The following is a 25,125-nucleotide window of genomic DNA, read 5'->3' on the forward strand; positions in this document are numbered from 1 at the left end:
TGGTGCAATGAAAACTATTATCAAAAGGCCAGAAAAGAAAAAAAAGAAACATAAAAACAGAATAAAATAAGATGAAAGGAATAATTCTATATGTATCCAAAATCACAATAAATGTGAATGAGCTAAAATCCCCTTTTAAAAGATGACTCACGTTAGTCAAACCCAAAATATTGTCAGTTATTAACTCTGGGAAGGAGAGTAGGATTATGGGTGAAAACTTTTACATTTTACCCTAAACATATCCTTATTGCTTAGTCTTTCACAATGAAAATGCATTACTGTGTTGTATAACTAGAAAATATTTTTTTTAGGAGTTAGAGACATTATAATCAAACTCAGATTTTCTGGCTCCAGTAATAATCCTACTATATATACTGCATCTTACCTTAAGCAAGTCAAATCCCTTCTTTGGATCTTAATATCTGTATTTATAAAATGAAAGTGGTGGGGCACGTTTATGACTTTTAAATTTTGTCCCAAAGTAGCATTGTAGAAGCCACTTTGGGGGTTTGGGGAAAGGCTCTGTGAGTGGAACTGCAGACCACCTATTTATTTCAAGCAGGGAAGTTCCTCTTTTATCTGCTTTATATATTGATGTTCCATATAATATTATCTATGGGAAAAAGTATTATCATTTGAAAAAAAAAAAAAGAAACCCACTAAATTTGAAAGCTGCTATTCAAGGAGGTTTCTAAAGTCCCTGAAACTTGAACATTCTGGAGTCCTTACCATTTCCCCACTTTCACGATGAATAGACTTTTGCATGAAAACATAGGCCAAGGATATCTCATAGGTTGTGCTGTGTTAATATTTGTGAAATTAACACCACCTTTTTTGTTACAGTGAAATATTCTATCACTCACAATTCTTGTGGGGAGGGGCATGTAACTAAAGGGTTAATATAGGTCATCTGAAAGGCTGGATTTTATACACCCTTCAATCAGACACTGCTACATCTAAGCTCACATCCAGGCCAACACTAGTGGAAAGTGCCTTCACCTGAGAGACAAATGACCTGAGTTTCAATCTGGAACCTGCCAGTGGTTCCTGGTCCAGCCTTGAGCTTGTTGGGCCTCCGTTACCTCAGCCATAACACGAAGAATTCATCTATTAAATCTCTGAACTTCTTGTCAGCTATCAAATTCTAGAATTCATACAAGTCCTTGGTGCTTGATCAAAGCCAAAATATGTGCAGACCAGGCAAAAAAAGGACTTAGACCTCCAAGGAAAATGAGGCTTTATAGAGACTTATAAAGACTGGTCATAAATTTGATGCACTGTCATGTTAAATTCTCAAGTAGAAAACGATGCTGAGCAAAGTCACTCAAAACTTTTGAGAAAAAAAAAACTTTTCTCTTTTTTTTCTTCATAGGATGGTGGGCCGTGGAGTGACAGGACGCTGGTGATTACTGGCCTTTTTTCCTCAAGCTGCTTTGAAGAGATTATCTAAGTTTCATTTCAGACACCCATCGCTCTTATTTTTAGCTCTGAGTTCTCTTCACGAGTGTGCTGACCTGTGCCTTGGAGTTTAAGAGGGCTCCCAGATATGGCTCATGATTCATTTGCAGGTAACTTGCATTGATTTCCAGCAAGGTCAGGGGAGTAGGAGCCTGGAAAAAAAAAAAATGGTTTTAGACATAAAATCCTTCTTTGCTCTTTCTTGTTCCTATTCCAACCACTCAATCAGAAATTGACACTCCACAGAGTGATCCCTTGGTAACATAGGGTGATTGGCAATTAAAACAGAACCCCAGCAATATTGTTCTCCAAGGGCCCCACAGCTGGTGTGGGGGGAACGAAACTCAGGGCTTTGGTCACAGGCTATTTTCAGCTTCTGATAGCAGTTGTGTTACTCACGCCTCGTTCCCCTCTCCCCTCAGCCTCCCTCCCGCCCTCCCCTCTGCAGGCCAAGGCTGGTGACGGCCCCCATATATTTAAAAAGGACGATAACTTCCCCCTACTCAGTTGAGCTGACAGAGACCACGCAGGCAGGTAAGTGGAGTGAGACAAGTGTCTGGGCTGGGGGTGGGCAGCTGGCGTGGCGGCTGGTGGGGACTAGGAAAGGCCCCACAGAGTAAGGATGTGTTTCACGTCCCAAGTACCAGCGACCACGCTGGTTCTGCACGAGGAGGCTCAAGTTATGCTCAACTTTGGTGTGGACCTAAAGGGGGTTTAGAAAATTCCTAAAAAAAAAAGGGCAATTAACATTTGGGAGCTGGAGGGACCCTCACGGACAGAGAAATGAATAAGGTATTATTCTTGGTCTAAAACTATTTTCATGGTGGAATTATATTTCCTATTATCTTCTTCCAAAAACCTGAATTCTAGTCTTAGCACCACATAATGAATGGATGTGTGACTTTGAGAAGTTCCTGCCCTCAGGGTCTTGGTCTTCTCTGCAAAGATCAATGTGGATAAGGGGACATTTTACTAAACTGTAGAGGACTACACCATTGTGAAGCGGTGTGACAGACAGTATACAGCAGAAGCCAGTTTTGCAATGCTCAGAGTACAAGGAACTATACTATTCCAAAGATGTAGTGAATAGCTGGGATTTTTATATGTCGCCATACTGTCTTGCATATAGGAAATAGTCAATGACGTGTGTCGGTTAAACAGATTTTATATCCCAAGGATGTTTTAACAACAGGCTTGCTTTTAATAATTTTAAATTAACCTTAATGGTTAATCTGAGAGATTATTTAGCAACGATTAATCTTAAAGAGACATTGCTATGTTGAAAATCCATTAACAACTCTCTTTAGTAGGAAGATAATTCCTAGCCAGGGGTGAGGGAGTCATTCCCAGTGTTTCCTCTAGGCTTCAGTCAGGATTTTTTGTTTTTCCCTTCCTTCCTTCCTTCCTTCCTTCCTTCCTTCCTTCCTTCCTTCCTTCCTTCCTTCCTTCCCTCCTTCTTCCCTTCCACCCTTTTTCTTTCTTTCTTCCTTCCTTCCTTCCTTCCTTCCTTCCTTCCTTCCTTCCTTCCTTCCTTCCTTCCTTCCTTCCTTCCCTCCCTCCTTCCTTCCTTCCTTCTTTTCTTCTCTATTTTTTTTAAGGTCCCAGTGAATGACAGGCGTGAGTGTGACTGAGAAGTGGTTGTAAGTGATGGTCTGAGTGGCGATGCCACCCAAAGAACAAAGCCACCAGCTCTAATTTCTGTCTCCACCCCTGAGCTGGGGTAGTGACTCCCCCAAGAAGGAGAAGTTGGTGAACCAGTTTGGAGAAATCTTGCCTCCCTGCAGTACAACTCAGTGCAATTTAGTGAGCTTGCATTGACCGTGTCCTGTGTTAGGGCTGGGGGGACAGAGAGGGGGGTATGAAGAGCAGGAAGGGTGGGGAATAGGGATAGCCTGCGTCCTCAGTTTACTTTGGGGGCTGAATCCCAATGTTGGGTACATCCATTTCATCACAATGTGTGTAAAACTGCTTTATGACCCAGAAAATGTAAGGGATTTTTCTAGCTTGGCTTTGATTCCATTCTGAACAACTCAGTCATTAACATAAGCCCTGGCTGTTGGCAGGGAGTACAGCTGACCCCTAGGGCCTGGCGTCCTCTCCAGCCCAGGCGGACAGGTGTTCTGCGGCCCACATGCACGAGCCATTCATTAGAGAAAGCGGAGGCAGGCCTGAACATCACTCTCTGCGTCTCCCTTTTCTGAGCAGTAAAATTAAGGCAAGGCTCTATCCCAAAGGAATTTGTTAGAATCAAATGAGACAAAGTATAGGAAAGTTCTTTGCAAAGCTTTAATAAAGCTGTACAAATATGTGAGGCCTTTGAGAACAGGCACAGGCCAAACCCGATGGGCTGCGTGAGGATTTCCTGCTAAGTACAAGTGTGATGATAAAAGTCTGGGGGTCAGAGTGAATGACAAGCTGACCGTGCGTTAGAAGATGATTCATTCGTTTTGCAAGAGGAAGGACCCAGACTAGGAACATGATACGCAGGAAATACAACTCCTAGGCAGGCAGACTTTCAACTACAACCGTATTGCTCGGGTAATGGGGAATATGTATCCAGGCCGGGGCTCCATGGCCAAAGAGAAATGTGGTTGATGCCTTCAAGTATGAAAAACTCCAGTTCTTGATTGCAGGGGAGAAAAGTAGAAAGACAATGATTGTTTTAAAGGCCTCAGAGAATAGATGACTTTTCTAAGCCTCAATAGGTCCTCATCATGGGAAAGGGTTGATCGTGATTAGTTGGTTGTTTGCTGCACTGTTTACTGCAGGTGCGGAACAATATTAGCTTATTTAACTGAACTGTCACAAAGAGTCGTACAAGGTGTCATTCCTCAGAGGAAGAAACAGAAGTTTAAGCAAATAACTACTCAGGGTCACACAGCTAGAAAGTGGCAGAGTCAGAGCAATGTGGTCTTTAAGAACAAACGACAAAGGTCAAAACAGAACAAAGTGAGTTTCTGAGAGTAAAAGTTGGCCATGCTTCAAAGATAATTTCAGCAAAGGTGTAATATGACCCCTGTGTTACAGCCTAAGTGTAAGGGGCAGGCATGTTTTAAAGGGATGACAGCCAACACTTGGGTTTATTTCTGTGCTGGGAGTAAGTGATCTATGCTTCCCAGGCTTTGTGAAAGGGCCTCTTCAAGAGGAACTTCACATAACTGTTCCACCGCTTGGGAGGAAGCTGTTGACCTTGAGTGTCCTATACCCGGGAGCTGGAGGACACTGTCTCCCTGGGCCACAGGGAGGGAGTCTGCTTGGGTCCGCCGCTTCCCTTGAAAGCACAGGTCACCAAAGAGGCCGGCTGGTGTTAGGCTCCAGAACTGCCAAAGCAAGGAAGTGGGTGTCCTGGGGCACAGCTGAGGACCTTTCCTGACATGCCATCCCTGGCACCAGGCTCCCTGATCGTCCCCAAGGGGACTGACTCTCCCTGGTCTGGCTGCATCTGTCCCTGGGGGCAGCTCACTCTGAAAGCTGAGAAATAGAATTGGTTCACAGTCTGAACCAGAAGAGCCACAGAGCAGAAGCGAGGAGAAATTTGCTTGTTTTAAGAAAACATATTGGCCCTGGCCGGTTGGCTCAGCGGTAGAGCATCGGCCTGGCGTGCAGGAGTCCCGGGTTCGATTCCTGGCCAGGGCACACAGGAGAAGTGCCCATTTGCTTCTCCACCCCTCCCCCTCTCCTTCCTCTCTGTTTCTCTCTTCCCCTCCTGCAGCCGAGGCTCCATTGGAGCAAAGATGGCCCGGGCACTGGGGATGGCTCCTTGGCCTCTGCCTCAGGCGCTAGAATGGCTCTGGATGCAACAGAGCGACGCCCCAGAGGGGCAGAACATCGCCCCCTGGTGGGCATGCCGGGTGGATCCCGGTCGGGCGCATGCGGGAGTCTGTCTGCCTCCCTGTTTCCAGCTTCAGAGAAATGAAAAAATAAAATAGAATAAAATAAAAATAAAACATTTAAAAACTAGAGATGACAATGATAATAATAGCAACACAAATTATTAAATACTTGTTATGTATTAAAGATTTATATATAGAATCTTTGTTATTATTATTATCTTATCTAGCCTGAAAACAACCTTCTAAGACAAGCCCTCTCATCGTATCTCGACCTGCATGAGGACCCTGGGCTCAGAGATTTTCAGCAATTTGCCCAAGGTCCAACAAGTACAATCGCCCCTCATCATGTCGCGGCTCACTTTTCGCGGTCCCACTGTATCACGGAGTTCTAAATTGTACATATCTAATTTTGTATCACAGATTTTTTGCTATATCGTGGGATTTTGCAATGCATAGGTATTTAAATATTTATTATTTTAATTATTTTGTGGTAAAATAAGCAAAATAAGTGTGAAAAAAGTTTATAAGAGTATGGGGAGGGTGTATAAAGCCTTAAAATACATATAAATAATAAACATGAGGTTGCTACTTCACAGATGTTCGCCTATCACAGGGGGTTCTGGAACCTAACCCCCGCGATAGACGAGGGACCACTGTAGTGCTTTTAGAGCTCCAGCCCGGTTCTTTCCCAAGCCAGTGCTTTTCCACTATGCTACATCGTCTCCCTGGCCTGCATTAAGAGAACAGAGCAACGGCAGTGTTTGAGAGGGAATGCAATGGGGCAGCATTTGCAAGGTGAGGCTTCCTTCACCCTTGGGATCCCTACATCTGTCTCAGGGCTTGAAGGACCCTTGAAAGGCTTCACTACCTTGCAGCACTTGGACATCCATCCGCAGTCAAGGTAAATCAATAGTGAGAGAGAACTCTTCAGCCCCCAAGGAGCCCTTTCAATGTTTGAAAAGCATTGCCTCTTAGAAAGTTCTTTATTTTACTGAACCGAATGCAGGCTCCCTGTTACTCCCACCCATGAGTACTCTGCTCCATGGAGAGACAATAGGTTCACCAGATCCCGCTTCCCATCAATTGGGACGTTTGGTTAATGGAGGTTCTGAGGTTTGTTCCCTCTCCAGTGTGTTGTAAGCAGAGACATAGGACATAGAACCAGCTTAACTGGGGTTTGAATTGAAGCTCTACCACTTCCTAGCCGTGTGACCTCAGACAATCCCTTAAGCTCTCAGTCTCAGTTTTATTTATCTGCAAAATGGGGATAACAAAATTAACTCTACAGGGCTGTTGTACTAAAGATAGTTTACATAAAGCAACTGATGCATAGTTAAGAAGTATAAGTTAATATAAGAACATAGCTGTGGAGTCAGAGAGACCCAAGTTTCTGCTCTGCATCCCAGTCTGACGCTCTATCCACTGCGCCACCGCCTGGTCAGGACCCAAGTTTAAATTAGCCATGTGACCTTGGGCAATGTTATTTCCCTCAGACTCCATTTCCTCATCTCTAAAGTAATATTACCTACCTTAAGGGTTACTGTGAAGATTAAACGAGATATGACACTGTATCCGGCCCAAAGGCTGGACTCCAGACAAACGTTAGCTTCAATATTATTATTATTATATTAGGAATAATTATGATTATCACGTAGATTCCAAATTTGTTTCTATAATCCAAAATCTTTGTCTCAGCCAGTGCGACATTTTAAATCACTATAGGATGATCAGGCATCTAACAGGATGGCTAAATGAACACACACTAAGCTAAAAATGGCGGTTTCACTTGAGGCCTCTGCTCAGTAAGAGCCTAAGGTTTCTTCTTGGGAACTTTAATGGACAAAGGGGAACTAAATCACTCAGTGCCCATCTTATCTTCCCTACCCACTTCTGCTCAAAGGTAACACCTTTTGGTTCCATAGTTGGTCATTTAAAAACAAAAGGCCCTGGCTGTTTGGCTCAGTGGTAGAGCATCATTCCATCATGTGGCTGTCCCAGGTTTGATTCCCAGTCAGGGCACACAGAAGAAGTACTCATCTGCTTCTCCTCCCCTTCCCCTCTCCCTTCTCTTTCTCTCTCCTCCCTCTTTCTCTACCCTTTCTACAGCCATGGCTTGGTTGGAGCAAGTTGGCCCTGAACGCTGAGGCTGGCTCCATGGCCTTGCCTCAGGTGCTAAAATAGCTCGATTGCTGAGCAATGGAGCAACAACCAGATGGGCAGAGCATTGCCTGGTAGGGGGCTTGCTGGGTGGATCCCAGTCGGGGTACATGCAGGAGTCTGTCTGTCTGCCTGTCTGTGTCTCAATTAAGAAAAATAAAGTAGCCCTGGCCGGTTGGCTCAGTGGTAAAGCGTCGGCCTGGCGTGCAGAAGTCCCGGGTTCGATTCCCGGCCAGGGCACACAGGAGAAGCGCCCATCTGCTTCTCCACCCCTCCCCCTCTCCTTCCTCTCTGTCTCTCTCTTCCCCTCCCGCAGCCGAGGCTCCATTGGAGCAAAGATGGCCCGGGTGCTGGGGATGGCTCCTTGGCCTCTGCCCCAGGCGCTGGAGTGGCTCTGGTCGAGGCAGAGCGATGCCCAGGAGGGGCAGAGCGTCGCCCCCTGGTGGGCGTGCCGGGTGGATCCCAGTCGGGCGCATGCGGGAGTCTGTCTGACTGTCTTTCCCCGTTTCTAGCTTCGGAAAAATACAAAAAAAAAAGAAAAGAAAAATAAAGTAACCCTGGCCAGGCAGTGGCGCAGTGGATAGAGCATTGGACTGGGATGCAAAGGACCCAGGTTCAAAATCCTAAGGTTGCTGGCTTGAGTGCAGGCTCATCCAGTTTGAGCATAGGCTCATCTGGCTTGAGCACGGGCTTACCCAGCTTGAGCGTGGGATCACTGGCTTGAGTGTGGGATCATAGATATGACCCCATTGTCGCTGGCTTGATCCCAAAGATCGTTGGCTTGAGCCCAAGGTTGCTGGCTTGAGCAAGGGTTCACTCACTCTGCTGTAGCCCCCAGTCAAGGCACATATGAGAAAGCAATCAATGAACAACTAAGGAGGTACAATGAAGAATTGATCCTTCTCATTCTTCTCCCTTCCTGTTTGTCTGTCGCTATCTGTCCCTCTCTCTGTATGTCACAAAACAAAATGAAATAAAATGAAATAAATTGTTAGACTAGGAATAATGTGCCTAAGATACACAGTTGGTTTTTCTTTTAAAAATTCACATTAAATCATCACAACTTAGTTACTGCAGAAGTAATGAGTTCTTAAATTTTATAATACTCTACAGTTTTCAAAGTGATTTGATGTACTTGAACTGCTATAATCCTGCCAGCAATAGTGAAACAGACAGGACTATTATGCGCATCTTAGAGAGGATATAGAAGTTCAGAGAGCTTAAAGGGTGGCTCCCAGATCATACAGCTTTGAAGAGGCAAGACCGAAGAGGACTCTGGTCTCCTCCATTTCATCCAGTGCCTTCGCAGCCCCTAGGACAGCAAATTCCCAGTATAATCTCTTCCACAGAGTTATTCATTAAGAAGTCTATACAAGTCCTCTCTCACTGGGACTTGGGTATCCATCTAAGCCTGGAGTTCACCCTCTCCCTAGCTGACATGGCAGGGCCCTGAATTCTGTCTCATTCCTACAAATCTCAGACTGTTCTTCATTTCAATCCCGAGCAACGACTTCGTCTGCAATAACACTGCCTTCTCCTGCACTGGCCCAGGAGATGTGATGGAGATTGTGACCCAGGGAACAAATGGGGCTGAGTGACAGGCAAGTCTATATTTGGTGTCCCACCTTCAATGCCCCTTCCTTGTGCCAGGCAACACTAATAAACAAATGGCTGATCCCTTGGTGACTTGCCAGTGTGGGACTGGCTAGTGGAGTGTTGAGACATAGGAATTCCAAAGCAATGCAGGAGGCCAAGAAGGTTATGTATGTAAGCCAGGTCCTAAATGTGCTTTCCAATCATAGCTACTTACTGAGCACACTGGCTCTATGTGAAAACCCTAATATAAAGGGGATAACAAGGCCTTGCCTTTAACTAGCTTCTCAATAAATTTCCCCTTACCCGTGGTTCTGTTTTCCGTGGTTTCAGTTACTGGCAGTCAACCTTGGTCCAAAAATATTAAATGAAAAATTCCAGAAGTAAACAACTCATTTTTTAAATCATGTGCCATTCTGAGTAGTGTGATGAAATCTTGTGCCCTGGCCGGTTGGCTCAGTGGTAGAGCGTTGGCTGGAGTGTGGAAGTCCCTGGTTTGATTCCTGGTCCAGGCACATAGGAGAAGCAACCATCTGCTTCTTCACCCCTTCCCCTCTCACTTTTCTCTCTCTTTCTTCCTCTCTTGTCCTCCCCTCCTGCAGCCAAGGCTTGATTAGAGCAAGTTAGCCCCAGGTGCTGAGGATAGCTCCATGGCCTCCACCTTAGGTGCTAAAAAAAAAAAAGGCTCTGGTTGCAATGGAGCAAGGGCCCCAGGTAGGCAGAGCATCCACCCCTAGTGGGCTTCCTGAGTGGACGCTGCTCGGGGTGCATGTGGGAGTCTTTCTCTCTGCCTCTCCTCCTTTCACTAAAAAAAAGAAGAAGAAGAAGAAGAAATTTCGCTTTGTCTCACTCAGGACGTGAATCTCGTATTCACGCTGTATACACTCTCCACCCCTTAGTCAGGTAGTAGTCATGTTGGTTTTCAGATCAACTGTTGTGGTATTGCAGTGCATGTGTTCAAGTCACTCTTATTTTACTTCATAATGCCCCCAAAGTGCAAGAGCAGAGATGCTGGCAATTCGGATATGGGAAAGAGAAATCATAAGGTACTTCCATTAAGTAAACTGTAGGTTTCACTATATAGGGTTCACTAAGATGCAGAATTTCAGGTATCCTCTGGGGGTCTTAGAACATACCCTGAACAGATAAGTGTGTGTGGGGGAGTACTGTACTGCTTTAAATTTCATCATATTTCCACAACCTTCACAATAGTCCTATGAGAAAACTGCAGAAAATAGTATTATGGCCATTTTTCACCCAAGTTCATGGTCACAGGATCAAGATTAGAACTCATGTCTTCCAATTCAGGGTGTTTTACTATACTCTCTGGCTTTTGGCCTTTGAGCATTAGAATAAAAATCAGAAATGTTTTCTGTGTTTGGCTTCTATAGCTACCATTCCATCTTTAGACACAGAACTGAGCAATTGTTTAATAGAATGCTTATGGGTTTCTATTTTCGGTTGCAAGTCTTGATATATGTATGTCAGATATTTATGATCACTTTAAAAAACCTGTGCTAGGCTGTATTCCTTGGTGAAGAAGTTATTAGCTATAATCTTATCCTCACTTTGTGTGTGTGTGTGTGTGTGTGTGTGTGTGTGCGCGCGCGCGCGCGCGCGCACGCGTGTGTATTCTTCTGAAACTGGAAACAGGGAGAGACAGTCAGACAGACTTCCGCATGCGCCCGACCGGGATCCACCCGGCACGCCCACCACGGGGCCACGCTCTGCCCACCAGGGGGCGATGCTCTGCCCCTCCCGGGCGTCGCTCTGTTGCAACCAGAGCCACTCCAGCGCCTGGGGCAGAGGCCAAGGAGCCATCCCCAGCGCCCGGGCCATCTTTGCTCCAATGGAGCCTTGGCTGCGGGAGGGGAAGAGAGAGACAGAGAGGAAGGAGAGGGGGAGGGGTGGAGAAGCAAATGGGCGCTTCTCCTGTGTGCCCTGGCCGGGAATCGAACCCGGGACTTCTGCATGCCAGGCCGATGCTCTACCACTGAGCCAACCGGCCAGAGCCTAATCTTATCCTCACTTTGAAAAGTATCATGTGTAGGCAACTGCTGAAATCACACACACACACACACACACACACACACACACACACACACACACACACTAGAGGCATATCTCTCTCCTATTAACTTGCAGGACATGCCAATGAAATCTCCACTGGAGATCTGAAATGAGAAATTTGATCTAGGGTTGTTTTCATTGAAAATTCCCACATCATTAATTTCACAAGTGTCACTGTCACATTCCTAGATATATATTACATTTCTCCTCTGTTTTATATTATGCTGAAACTCCAGATCAGAATGAACATAAGCAAAATAATGTGAGTCTATTCTTTTCCAGAGAATATATCATCTTTAATCAGAGAAAGATGGCTCTTAGAAAAGGAAGTTGGCTAAGAAAATGCTCCCAAATGTTTATTTATGCTTCATCTTGTTTGTAAATGAGGGAGGTTGGTCAATCTTGAAAATCTGTGCCAATCCTAGAAGTCCTAAAATTTTAAAGGAGTAAAAAAAATAAACCATTTGCTCTTTTAGGGGCTATTAACAGTCCTCTATGCCTTTCTGTGTGCCTTTGCTCTGCCTGAAGTATTCTTCCCCTTTTCTCTATCTGGTGAATTCTTAGTCACCCTTCAAAACCCCATTTGGATATGCCATATTCTATGATCCTCCAACAACTCACTGCTTTCATCTCCAATGTAAACATGGGTATCATTCTCTCCTTTGTGTTTGCATGGTACTACTCACAAAACTCTTCTTTGGTACAGAATATTCTGGCCCTGCCCACCTTCCTCAGTAAAATGTGGGCTTCTTGCCCTGGCTGGATGGCGTGGTCATTTAGAGCAGTGGTCCCCAACCCCCAGGCCACGGACTGGTATGGGTCCATGGACCATTTGGTACCGGTCCGCAGAGAAAGAATAAATAACTTACATTATTTCCATTTTATTTATATTTAAGTCTGAATGATGTTTTATTTTTTTTAAATGACCAGATTCCCTCTGTTACATCTGTCTAAGACTCACTCTTGACACTTGTCTCGGTCACGTGATACATTTATCCGTCCCACCCTAAAGGCCGGTCCGTGAAAATATTTTCTGACATTAAACCCATCTGTGGCCCAAAAAAGGTTGGAGACCACTGATTTAGAGTGTCATTCTGATATGCCAAGGTTGTCAGTTTGATCTCTGCCCGATCAGGGCACATACAGAAACAGATTGATGTTTCTGGCTCTCTCTCTTTCTCCTTCTTCCTTTCCTTTCTTTCTAAACTTAATAATTTTTAAAAATGTGAGCTTCTCAATTCCAGTGGACACAAATCATTTCATTTTTTTATGTTTTCCTCCCCTTGAGCCCTCATCAGCACCTGATGCAGTGCTTGACACAGGATAGTGATGTAGTAAATGCATGGTAAATGAATGAAGAAATGAATGAAAGAAAGAATAGACTTGACCCCAAGCCTTTCAATTCAAAATCCATTACTCTTTCCACAATATTAAACAACTTGAACTATAGAAATAGAAGCAGCAAATTTTTCTTTAAAATTTATTTTCTAAAATTTCACTGAATTAAAATAGCCTACTTCTATGAGAGGAAGGATAAGATGTCCCTGGCTAATCTCACACTGTTTTGGTAAATGGGAAAAGCTCCTTGCAGGGACATTTAGATAGGGATGGTCCCTTTGGTCCTAGTATCAAGTCCAGTGGTCTGTTTGTTATTTACCTTCTGTTTCTTAGCAAAGCCCGTCTTTGTTATGAGGCTGGGAGACACATTCCTGACCAGTGACCGGGAGGGCTTAGTGGTAATCGCCAACTATAATAAGAAGGTGAATAGCTTCCAAGAAGGGAAAGAGAAGGTCAGAAGCAGCCACTTGGAATGAACTGATAGTACTTGGTGTCAGTGACATGACAACACACCCGGCTTCTTAGAAACCAAAGGATCCCAGTGAAAACTCTCCCCCCACTGTGGGGACTGGCAGGATTTCAGAAATTTCACTGTGTATTGATGACTTATTTTAGCTTTTCTCTAGAGAAACTGAAAACTGTATTCATACTTACACACAGACACAGAAAAAAAAGAGAAAACATTTTCCGATGCTCCCCCTTGTCTAGTATTTCTTATTTAACTCTCTAGTGAGGAGACACTGATGACCCAGGGCTGTGGGTCTCAGCAGATCCTGGAAGCAGACTCTGCTCACAGGGGGTGGGACAGCACAACATCATCACCTGACTCCTGTGACCACACCTGGTCCTGCGAGCTCTGTCAGGTACCCTCCTGCACATCATGTCATGTGGCCCTTTAAACAAGCTAATACCACTTTAATAGGTTATTGTCACTTCTGAGGGAATACTTTTTAAAACCCTACCTGGAAAAATAATAATACTTAATATTTGTATATTATTTTATATACACAAAATTAGCTCATCCATTCCTTCCAAGAACCCTGTGAAGTCTACAGGGACAGGTACTTTTGAAATATAACAGCAGAGAAAACTGAGTCCCACAGTAGTGAAGTGACTTGCTCAGAGCCTTAATCAATGACGTGCACTCAGTATCTGTTTGCTGAATGAATGAATGAATGAATGAATGAATGAACAAATCCACCAAACAAAGTGGGGCAGGATCTTGGTCTTCAGACCACTGCACTACCAGTGATTGGTTCATTCCTGAGACCTCCTAAATTTGGGGTATTTGCTTTATATCCTGTTAGACTTGACCTTGGTCAGAAAGTCTTCGGGATGCCGAACTTGGGCGGAGGAGCGAAATGCGGAGCCTGCGAAAAGACAGTCTACCACGCGGAAGAAATCCAGTGCAATGGAAGGAGTTTCCATAAGACCTGTTTCCAGTGCAGTGAGTTGGATGAACACCATGGGAGCCCCTCAGCATCCATAGGGCATTTCAAAGTTCACATTTAGCAACAGATCCTTATATATCAGTGGTTCTCAGAGAGTGGTCCCGGGACCAGCAGCGTCAGCATCACCTGGGAATTTGTGGATCCCACCTTACGAAGGGATGGTGCCCCCATAAGCACCCTCTCTCTGACCACTTGCCCAGCTCAGAGTCTCAAAGTCAGAACAAGCTGGCCTGCCACCGTACTCAGTGGTAAAAACTCCAACCCGGAGGCCACTTTACTAAGTGTGCCTTGGCAGAGAAAGACAGCCATTACTTATCTGGAGCCAAGATGGATTTGGCATTAGGTGTCTTTCCCACTGGCCAGCAGTCACCGAAGTCAGCTGCAGCTGGCCTTTTCTAAGAAAGGACCTGTGTCAGACAGGGAAGCACGTGCCAATTCTGTGTAAGAGTCAGAAAAGGAAAGGTCCAGGACCTGGCACCAGTAACCTGACAAAGGGAATTCTTACCACCACCTGCCAGACACAGCTTCACAATGTTAAAACAGGGGCAATTTCAAGACTCTGTGACTCCCCTGGGAATCAGGCTCTGCCCAGCTCATGTGACTTTGGACAAGTCATTTCTCACCTTTGAGCCCGAGTCACACGCATCACTAGCAGAGCCGGGAATAGCATCTGTATCTTCAGACTCCCGGTCTAGTCTCTTTGACATGAGTGCGTTCTGGAACTTCTTAGTAGCTAGCCCTGTTTGAGGAGAACAGTCTGTTTTGGCCACTTACCTTCTTTGCTTCCCTCCAGGAAATCTGACTTAAGGATGAGCTTTTCTGGACATTTGGTAAATCCCCACCCCACCTTCATACCTCAGCCCAGTGACCATACAGCGTCACACTGCCCCGGACTGTTTCAGACAAAACTTTAAGGGTTGGGTTCCATCTGTTAGGGTGGGAGACACTCATCCTTAAGTTGCCAGAAATAGTAACATTTTATGTGCTGCAGGCGTTTCCACTATCCCTTACCTCCCACAGCAAACATAAATATCATCTAAAAACGAGGGAAAACATTGCTCTGAGTGATTGGGTTGGCAGATTTACTAATGCTTTGGGTTTTAATAATGGGTGATTATTTTCAAGTCACTGCGCACATCCATCAGATTCATTATTATTATTAGTTATCCAGAGTCATTGCTCAAGAGAGTTTATCCCATAACCCTTTGGCTTTTGTCCAAAAAACAGCTAGTGTTCTTTAGAAGGAGTGGAAGTGTGGAATATTGGGAAGAACACTGGAATTGGAGTAAAAATGACTAGGGTTTGAGTATGGGTTCTGCCAGATACTGTGAGACCTTGGGCAAATCATTTCCCAATGGAGCCTCAACTTCCCCTTCTATAACATAGAGATGATTATACCTACGGTACAGGTTGTTACAAGAAGGAAACTGCAGTTCTTGATGTAGAAATCCAGCCTTTTAGGCCTTTATTTTCCTCTGTTAAACTCATACCTGAGTGGGAACAGAAAATGGTGTGGAGCTCTCCATGGTAAAGGGGGAGGGGCTTGTCTTTCCGAGTCAGCAAGAAGATGCTCCCTGTTTAATGCAGCCATGGTAGAAGGCGTTTGGTGGTATATTCCTTTTAATCCTTTGATGTTTCCCTTAGAACTCACAGGTAGGGTGGGGATCTGAGCAGTATAAGTTTCTGAAGTGGGAGACGGAAAGATCCTAGAGAGACACAAACATTTCCTCCTCCTCCTCCTCTTCTTCTTCTCCTTCTTCCTTCCTCCTCTTCCTCCTTCCTTTCCTCCTTTCTTCTTCTCCTCCTCCTCCTCTTCTTTCTCCCTCTTCCTCCTCCTCTTCTTCTTCTCGTCCTCCTTCTTCTCTTTCTCCTTCTTCTCCTCTCCTCCTCCTTCTTCTTTTTCTCCTTCTTCTCCTCCTTCACCTTCTTCTTCTTTTCCAAGTGAGAGGAAGGGAGATAGACAGACTCCCAAATGCACCCCCATTGGATCCACCCAGAAACCCTTGTCTGGTGCCAATGCTCTGCCCATTTGGGGCCATGCTCGCAATCAAGCTATTTCTAGCACCTGAGGTGGAGACTCCATGGAGTCATCATCAGCACCTGGGGTAAACGTGCTCAAACCAATCGAGCCATGGCTGCGGGAGAAGATAGAGAGAAAAGGGGGAGGGATGGAGAAGCAGATGGCCGCTTCTCCTGTGTGACTTAATCAGGAATTGAACCCAGGACATCCACACACTGGATGACACTCTACCACTGAGCCAATGGGCCAGGGTTGCAAACATTTTTATATTGTCATCACAAGACTTGCCTGTCCATGGGTGACCCTATCATTGCCAGAAATGGAATTCAGAGAGGCATAGTCTACCTAAACCCCACCAGTGTCTGCCTAACATCTAGACAAATCTTAATTCTTCCTACCAACACTGTCCAAAAGAAATATAACACAAGCCATGTATGTAAATTTAAATTTTCGAGTGGCCATATTTTAAAAAGTTACAAAGAAACAGATAAAATTAATTTTAAAACATTTTACTTAACCTAACCTATAAAAAAATTATAGTTTCAATGTGCAGTGAGTACACAAATTATTAACCAAATATTTTATATTCTTACTTTGTTTGTATTGAGTGTTAGAAATCCGGTGTGCATTTTGCGTTTGAAGCACTTCATGTGGCAGGCAAGTGTCTACGGTCCTGGACAGCACGGCTCTACTGTGCCTGTGTATGAGCTGGGCAGAAGCCAGGCAGCGGCTGTTGGATTGGCTAGGGCATGGTAGTGCATAAGCAGTCCTGCAGTGACAGGAAAGAGCACTGGGAGTAGGAGTCAAAGGCTCTGAAGCCAGTCATGGTTCTGCAACTTACTGTTGTATAATTGTGGACAAGTCACTGATCTTCACTCACATGTGCAGGCGTGCATTCATTCATTCTTTCATTCATCCATCCATTCTTTCATCCAACAAATGTTTGCAGGAGGACCAATTCTGGGCCAGACTCCATACTATGTCCTGGGGATATTAAGATAAAAGTCTTACCCTTAAGGAACTCAGAATTTAGAACATCAATAAATATTTGAGAAACTCTTCTGAAGATTGAAAATTGAGAGCAACAAGGTCAGAGGCAGGTGTATACCTTATATGCCCAAATATAAAACATTTTCCCCCCAAAATTATTCCTCATAAAAAAGGGTTTCCCTGTTTTCAAGCCTTATAAAGTCTCTAATGCTCGGCCCTGGCCAGTTGGCTCAGCAGTAGAGCGTCGGCCTGGAGTGCCGGGGACCCGGCTTCGATTCCCGGCCAGGGCACACAGGAGAAGCGCCCATTTGCTTCTCCACCACCCCCCTCCTTCCTCTCTGTCTCTCTCTTCCCCTCCCGCAGCCGAGGCTCCATTGGAGCAAAGATGGCCCGGGCGCTGGGGATGGCTCCTTGGCCTCTGCCCCAGGCGCTAGAGTGGCTCTGGTCGCGACAGAGCGACGCCCTGGAGGGGCAGAGCATCGCCCCCTGGTGGGCGTGCCGGGTGGATCCAGGTCGGGCGCATGCGGGAGTCTGTCTGACTGTCTCTCCCCGTTTCCAGCTTCAGAAAAATAAAAAAAAAAAAAAAAAAAAAAAAAGCTCTAAGACAGTCTCTCAAGTACTTTATTATTCGCTTTTAAAAACAGAAATGTTTAAGAATTTTAACAAAATTTTTAATACCCATAACTTTGACATAATTGTTTCATAACTTCCATACGCTGGTTTCCTCAGCCACAGAGTCACCAGCCTCGGCCGGCCCTACCTCATCTACATCCTCATCCTCTACTCCTCCTATGGTATTCCATTACTTTATTTATTGTTTTTAATAAAATACCATTTGAAGAAGGCATAGAGGCCTGAAACAACCGTATTCAATGCTGAATTGTTTGTAGAGATCACTTGATGAAACTGGTGTAAAAAAAGGAGGCAAATCCATTGAATGCACATGTATCCTTACTCCTGGGACAGGACCTCACTGTGACAAGCACTGCACGTCACCAGGAGCAACCTTGAAGAATCATTGTTAACAAAGCAGTTCAGCCAGTTATTAAAGTTATGGAAACCCTAGCCTGACCTGTGGTGGCACAGTAGATAAAGCTTCGACCTGGAACACTAAGGTCACCAGTTCAAGACCCGGGGCTTGCCTGGTCAAGGCACATATGGGCGTTGATGCTTCCTGCTCCTCCCCCACTTCTCTCTCTCTCTTTCTCCTTTCTCTCTAAAAATAAATAAACAATATTAAAAATAAAATAAATAAATAAAAATAAATAAAAAATAAATAAAATAAATAAAAAATACATATTTTTTAAAAGCTGCTCTAACATTGTGTTAGTTAGGAACTGCTGGTTGAGATACAATTGCCAGGCGACAGCCTCCTACTGAGGTGCAAACAGGGCTGCAGCCGAGGCCAGTGTCAGAAAGACACTCTGGTGAAGCTGTCGATGCAGAGAGAATTGGATCCAATTGTTTCCTGAATTTATGTGAGATTAGAAAATAAGAATATCTCCAAATCAATGTATGATTTGAATTAAAGACTAGAAGTAGGGATCTAAGACTTTCATTTACATCCTTAAAAGTTTTTCTTTCAAATAGGCAAAATAAATCTGGAAATCTTCTCTTTGGAAAAATGGGGGCTTGCCTTACACACTTTATATGTTGGGGGACACTTTACATTTGGTAACATACAGTGACCAGGGGACTTGAGCCAATATAAGCCTAAGTGTCTCTGAGGCAGGTCTACCCCCTTCATCACCTCTCGGCTTCCAGACTGGATCAAAAGTTGTCTCAGTGGTAACTTTCTCCTTGAACATCATAGTGTCCTTCAAAGGCCTTATTAAGTAGAGAAACTGCTCAATCCCAATTCTGATATGATTAAGAAAATAATAAGTTCCTCCCCTGCCTCAGCCCCTTACCCTCTACTCACACCCATACACACACACATTCTTCCCTGATGACATTTAAGATGAGTCACTTGGGAATGCAGGTTTTACTGACTCAGGGGACAATATTCTTGGCTAGTCCAAGACCACACACCTGGTTCCAGTTCCACAGCTTTCTAGCTGGGTACCACTGAACACATCACTTCCCTTCTCTGTGCTTCAATTTCCTCATCTGCAAAACGAGGACCGCTTTGGAATCTACAACCCAGGACAGATGCGCTAGTCTCCTGGCCCCCAGCATGGCATTGGAGGTGGAAGGAAGGGGGGAGGAATCTAACCCCAACCTGCTGACCTCTGTTTCCTCGGCAGTGGCCTGCAGGAAGGCTCTGGACAGCACCACAGTCGCAGCTCACGAGTCAGAGATCTACTGTAAGGCCTGCTACGGGCGCAGGTACGGCCCCAAGGGGATCGGGTTTGGACAAGGCGCCGGCTGCCTCAGCACGGACACAGGCGAACACCTGGGCCTCCAATTCCAAGAGTGAGTTACAGTCCCGGTCCTCCTGGCCCCACAAAGCCCCAGTGATCAGGACAGTTCGTTCTGTTCCCATAGCAACGTTTTGTGGAAGTGGAAGAATGGCCTCTATTGTTGACTTGCCAACAATAGGAATACTCAGTCTGACCAAGTTTTAACAACGTGTCATCTCTCCCAACACTCTCTTTAAATTATCTTCCTTTCTAAAGGGCAATTACTTTTACAGCACGGCCCTTGGTTTGCATGTCAAGAGAAAACCAGGGAAGTACAGATGTTCCACTGTGTAACCGTTGCAAAACTGCATGGAGTCTCTTTTCTTCCCTTTGAGCTTTTCTGTGTAAATCACATAAATATGGCAGGGAAGCAATGGCCATTTGTTATGTGCTTGTCACTAAAAGATTTCTTCCCTTGAGTTGTAAGATGACTGATGTCCGCGGGGGAGTGGTTCTGTGGGGATAGGCTATGAGCCTCAGGAGTGAACAATCAACTATGACTGTTCTGTGGGTCTCCTCGGCTGACTGTTGCCAATGCAGTGCTGAGGTTCCCCGCCTTAGCCTAGAGAATCTGGGACATCACACTGTGCCTCCCCCTTCTCCTGTCTGTCCTGCTAGTCTTGAGGATCACGCTGACCTCAGGCTAGAACCGAGCACAGACTGACAACCACGCCACGGCAGCTGCTGTCTGGCCAGCTGGTGCCTGCGCTCACTTCTGCGGTGGGACTGGGCAGAAAGGCCCAGCTCCACTGAGGCTGAGTCCCAGGGAGGTCCTGCCCCACAGAGAAGTTAGGCCATCTCAACAGTCATCTGGTCCCTTCCAGAGAGAGGAGCCCACAGTAGAGCCTGGCAAAGTACAAGGAGGTGTGATTGGTCATTTTATTTTTTCTCATTATTCAATCCAAACTGGACACTCTGTTTAAAAGAAGAGGATACCAACTGCATTCTCAGCCAAGCATTACCCAAAGCTCACGCTTCTATGTTAGAGCTTCCTTATGAGGCTGCACAGAGAGGGGAAAGAGGCTGGAGACCTCGGTTTCATCCCAGCTCCACTAGTTATGAGCTGCTTGACCTCGGGCAGGTGCCTCTCCAACGCTCCCGTTCCTCTAACTAGCCCTGACTCCCTTACAGGTTATGGTGAGACTCAAGTGATGAATGGACAAGAAAGCACCAAAAGATATGGAAATACCGGGGCGGTTATGGTGCCTCTATCTTGGACAGTGCTCACATGGGGACAAGGGAGGCATTAGCTCATTGGACTATGGTTTGTTTAGTATCAGCTGTCAAGATCCCATCTCGCCCTATAATATGTTCACAACTCATTTCAGAAAGCAGACCCGTGGGCTTCAAAATGGTTACAGAAAAAAACCTAAATAGTAACAGCAATAATAACACAGTAACAGCAGCGACAATAATATAAGCTAACCTACAAGGAACACTTACTAAGTGCTTTACAATAGAAAGGAAAGGTTTAAGCCAATCAGAGCTGACAATTATTACATGCCAGGCAGGCACTATTCTAAATTTAGTCCTGTCACCTCATTTAACCCTCTCAACAGCTCTGTGAGGAAGGCACCATGATTATCCCCATTTTTCAGGTGAGGCACAGAGAAGTTAAGTCACGTGCTCGGGGACATAACAGTAAGTACTGTCAGCCAAGGGAGCCTACAGGTGTCATTCATTTGTCTGTTTCCATCAGGTCCCCAAAGCCAGCACGTTCAGCCACCACCAGCAACCCTTCCAAGTTCACTGCGAAGTTTGGCGAGTCAGAGAAGTGCCCTCGATGCGGAAAGTCGGTGTATGCTGCTGAGAAGGTGATGGGAGGGGGCAAGGTACGACGTCGAGATGAGCCGAACGTCTACATGAGTTGCTTATCTGCACCGGATCAGCCGGGGGGGATGAGAGAACGAGGGAACTGTGGGTGGGAGCCAGGTCCTTCATTCTCTCCAGCTCCGAGGGGCCACTGTAGGAGCCGTCCCTCCTCACTCACTGTCCCAGACCGTGACTGTCACCTGCAGTGCCCTTGGAAACTAGACCTGGTGAACTGGATGCAACAAGCAGGAGCCCACTAGCTACCAGGCGCCCAGTAGCAGCCCTGGAGATAAAGACGCAGAAGCCCCCCTGTCCTTCAGTGTCTGCAACCCTTCCAGAAGCAGAAGGGTATCGCCATGACCTAACTCAGCCTGCTGCTGGCGCCCCCACGGGCGGGTAGGGCAAACGCCTCACAGCAGCTTGGAACTTCCTCATTCACAAATGTCCTGGCGATCGGGAGTCACCAGATGTCTGAGACAGTAACAGTAATGCACACTTGCTTTATAAGCTCCCCTATTCGCCAAAGGATTTGGGCCTGACAACAGAAAAAAATCCCGCTTATTCTAGATGAGGGGTGGCAGAGCCACGGAGAGCAGCGACTGACTTCAAATATCAGGGCGGTGTCCGCCCCGGGACTGGCCATTTGAAGACACACGAAAAGCCGTGGGCTGAGCCTGGCAGACACGCAGACGTGCAGCTGGCAGGCGGCCTGCGGGACGATCGCAGCCACGCACTCTTTCCACTGGAAATAGAATTAGAATGAGGATAAGTTACCTGGATAATTACCTGGTTCACTTTTCTTCTTTAACTTCACAGTTAATACAAATGTTACCCCTGTTCCAAAGCCAAGTCCTCCTCTCCTTGGTCTTCTAGTTTGTTCTGAAGGGTTTTACGCATGGAAATCACATTGATACGTTTATTTTTAGGGGTTCTGAGAATTTCTGGCCAAGTCCATGGCATCTCATTTTTTTTAAACCCTGGAGAAATTATTCCGGGGACTGATGAGGTCCATGGACAGTCAAGACAGTGGCACTTTTATATGCAGCCAGTCAGGGTAGTGAACGTGGACATAGGATGTGCTGCCCACCGCATTAAACGTGTAACTAACTCTCCTGCTCTCCTGTGCCCCTCAGCCTTGGCACAAGACCTGTTTTCGCTGCGCCATCTGTGGGAAGAGTCTAGAGTCCACGAATGTCACTGACAAAGATGGGGAACTTTACTGCAAAGGTGAGTAGTTCTGGAGACTCGAGATGTTTTCCTGAGGAGGGTCCTTAGGAGAAGCTATGTCCAGGCCGGGAGGCATGTGTCTGCCAGGAGGCACGGCTGCTCAGCCTAAGCAGGGCCTGGGCTCTCAGGATGGAAGGCAAAACCACCTAAGGAAAAGAAATCAGCCGCCTGACCCAGCTCTGGTCCTCCCCATCGGAGCAGGTGGGGGGGAAGATGCTTGCAAAGGCTCAGTGGTTCAGGGCAGCGAGGTGCCCAGGGGGAGAGAGGATGAAGAGGAAGCCATGTTTGATTCTGGTTCTGGAAGAGGCTACAGCATACAAAGAGGCAAGTGATCAGCCTGGGGTGTTAGGAAAGGCTTCCAGAGGACAGGCTTCCTCTGGGTCTTGAGGTATGAATGTGGGTTTGGGCGGGGGGCCTTCCGGGAACAGGAAGCTGTGAGGGCAAAGGCCCCAAAGTTGGGGCATCATTCTGTGTGCCTGGAGAGTTGAGGAGGCAGTGGGCCAGCAATCCGGAGCCCGGTCGTGTCGACTCAAATGAGAAAATGTCTGTGAATGCAGTGAATTAAGTGCAAAGGGGTATAAACAATTCATATTCATATTAGAAGATCTAAAGAATTCAATTTACTTATAAATTACCTTAATAGTACATTTATCATAAAGGGTGCTTCTCAGATGTGAAGGGTCTGTCTCCAGACAGAAGGATCTGAAATAATGGTGCTAACAACCCATCCTGTCTCCCCGGTCCTGTTTTTGTTCCCAGTTTGCTACGCCAAGAATTTTGGCCCCACAGGTATTGGATTTGGAGGCCTCACACAACAAGTGGAAAAGAAAGAGTGAGCAAGGTACCGACTCTCAGATCCTTCATCCGCCTAAGACATTTTCCCAACAATCCTGCCCAGATGGACACCCTTCCCCAAACATCCTCTCGCTGGTCGTCAGATATTTCTCTCAGAAGTGGTCAGAGTCTGTACACAAAGCTAGGAGAGACCTTTGGAAGAAAATTTTTGAGTTTCATCTGTAACAAGTGTTTTATTATTTACGATTCCTGGGAAGGGAGAGGCAATAAATGTTCTATCAGTGCCTTGCATGTCTCTGGGCCTTTTCTTTTCTTTTTTTTTTTTTTTAAGTGAGAGGAGGGGAGATAGTGAGACAGACTCCCGCACATGCCCTCACTGGGATGCTCGAATCAACTGAGCTCTTTTTAGTGCCAGAGGCTGATGCACTGAGACGAACCAAGCTATCCTCAGTGCCCAGGGCCAATGCTCGAAATAATCAAGCCCCTGGCTGCAAGAGGGGAAGAGAGAGAGAGAAGGGGAAGAGGGAGGGGAAGAGAAGCGGATGGTCGCTTCTCATGTGTGCCCTGACTGGGAATCGAACCCAGGACGTCCATATGCCGGGCTGATGCTCTATCCACTGAGCCAACCAACCAATGCTGCCTTTTCTTTCAAATAGAGGGAAGTTTTTAAAAGTAGAGAGGTAGTTCAGAAAACTAGCTGCAAAGAGTATAAGAAGTTTCGGAGTGAGGAGGAATAAACAACGGCCAAAGGAAAGCAGTCGTCCAGAATCTGGCAGCTAGGCTGCTTTCTAGTTAGGGCTAATGGAGAAGAAAACAGGGTCCCGGCGAAAACAGACAGCGTGAGAACAAATCCGCAAAGGAAAGTCAAAACTAGCAGAACTGCTGAAGAGTAATCCTTTTGTCCTCGCACAAGCTTTGCAATGTTACACATTTTGTAAAAACTCGGAAAAGGCACCAAAGTGTGGTACTGACTTCTGAGTTGTAAATGACATGAAGGATGATTTTCTCTTATTCTGGAACAATTCCCCAGGGTTTAGCAATTTTCTTCAAACTTCCCTTACATCAAATTTCCAGCCTCACAAACGAAATGCAGCCAATTAAAGCTGTCTCCCTGCTGCCTCAGCAAGTCTCAGCAGCTGGAGTGTGTGTGTCCTCCTGCCTCCACGGTCCCCCACCTCAGCCCTCCTCCCACCGCTGGGCAAGGCCCAGTCACCTGGAGTAAGCGAAAACCTACTGATAAAAATTATGAAGCACTCAACTAAACCACGGGGTTTTCTATGCTCCAAGTCCCAAGAATGCTTTCTTTAAAACGAGCATTTATTCAGGGCTGCATACATGTTGTCACGGTCAAGGCCCTGCGCTGACTTTATTACTCATTTATTTATCTTTTGATGCTCAAAATGCAGTTACACCTGACCGTTTTCTCTATTTGATTGGCATTAATAGACTGGTTCTAAAAGAAAAATTACCTAGCAAAGATTGTGTCCCGTTCCACTTTAAAAGAGAAAATGCAGCTGTACGCTTGGCTTGTCCAGAGACCCTCACTGGGGTAATTCAGCCCCCAAGTTCCACCAAAACAGCCGGAGGATGCACATTTTACCTTCTCTGGGAAGGAAGTAGAGGACAATACACTTTTAATGTTAGCTTTTTAACCAGAGCTCGATAGGAATGCCATCCTTGTCAACTGAATAATTAATAATATCAGTGATCAACTGAACTAAATAAACCAAGTCCCCTTTAACCTGCACTGACTTTGAAAGCAATACACTACCCTGCCCTTCAGAAGGAAGTCCCCTACACTAGAGATGGGCAGGCCTGTGAAGGGGTGAAACGCACCTGTGACTTTACTACTGGACAATGTAACCCTCTCCTCCTCTCCTGCACCATCCGCCTCCATAGGAGGCTGAGGCTAAAATCCTCGGTCATCCTTAGCTTGGCCCTGGCCCTCACTGTCCAAGCCTCCCTGATCCTGACTCCAA

The 25,125-nt window shown here is 45.8% G+C and overlaps 1 protein-coding gene across 1 annotated transcript; it reads left to right on the top strand.

Moving 5' to 3' along the window:
• Positions 1-1,858: 1,858 nt before the first annotated feature.
• CSRP3 (cysteine and glycine rich protein 3) lies at positions 1,859-23,437 on the top strand. Its single transcript, XM_066364568.1, has 6 exons — positions 1,859-1,992; positions 13,757-13,896; positions 19,157-19,325; positions 21,012-21,144; positions 22,258-22,351; positions 23,111-23,437. Exons 2-6 carry the CDS (start codon positions 13,785-13,787, stop codon positions 23,185-23,187), a joined length of 585 nt encoding a protein of 194 aa, XP_066220665.1. The 5' UTR covers positions 1,859-1,992; positions 13,757-13,784; the 3' UTR covers positions 23,188-23,437.
• Positions 23,438-25,125: the final 1,688 nt, after the last annotated feature.

Source organism: Saccopteryx leptura, chromosome 1 (assembly GCF_036850995.1).
Source record: "Saccopteryx leptura isolate mSacLep1 chromosome 1, mSacLep1_pri_phased_curated, whole genome shotgun sequence".
Classification (NCBI taxonomy): Eukaryota; Metazoa; Chordata; class Mammalia; order Chiroptera; family Emballonuridae; genus Saccopteryx; species Saccopteryx leptura.

What these genes read in the sequence shown, in the direction of transcription:
- CSRP3 (XM_066364568.1), top strand. Translation starts at nt 13,785, where the DNA reads ATGCCGAACTTGGGCGGAGGAGCGAAATGCGGAGCCTGCGAAAAGACA. An exon ending in TAAGACCTGTTTCCAGTGCA is followed by an intron (nt 13,897 to 19,156) that starts GTGAGTTGGATG and finishes TTTCCTCGGCAG; the next exon opens with TGGCCTGCAGGAAGGCTCTG. An exon ending in AGGTGATGGGAGGGGGCAAG is followed by an intron (nt 21,145 to 22,257) that starts GTACGACGTCGA and finishes TGTGCCCCTCAG; the next exon opens with CCTTGGCACAAGACCTGTTT.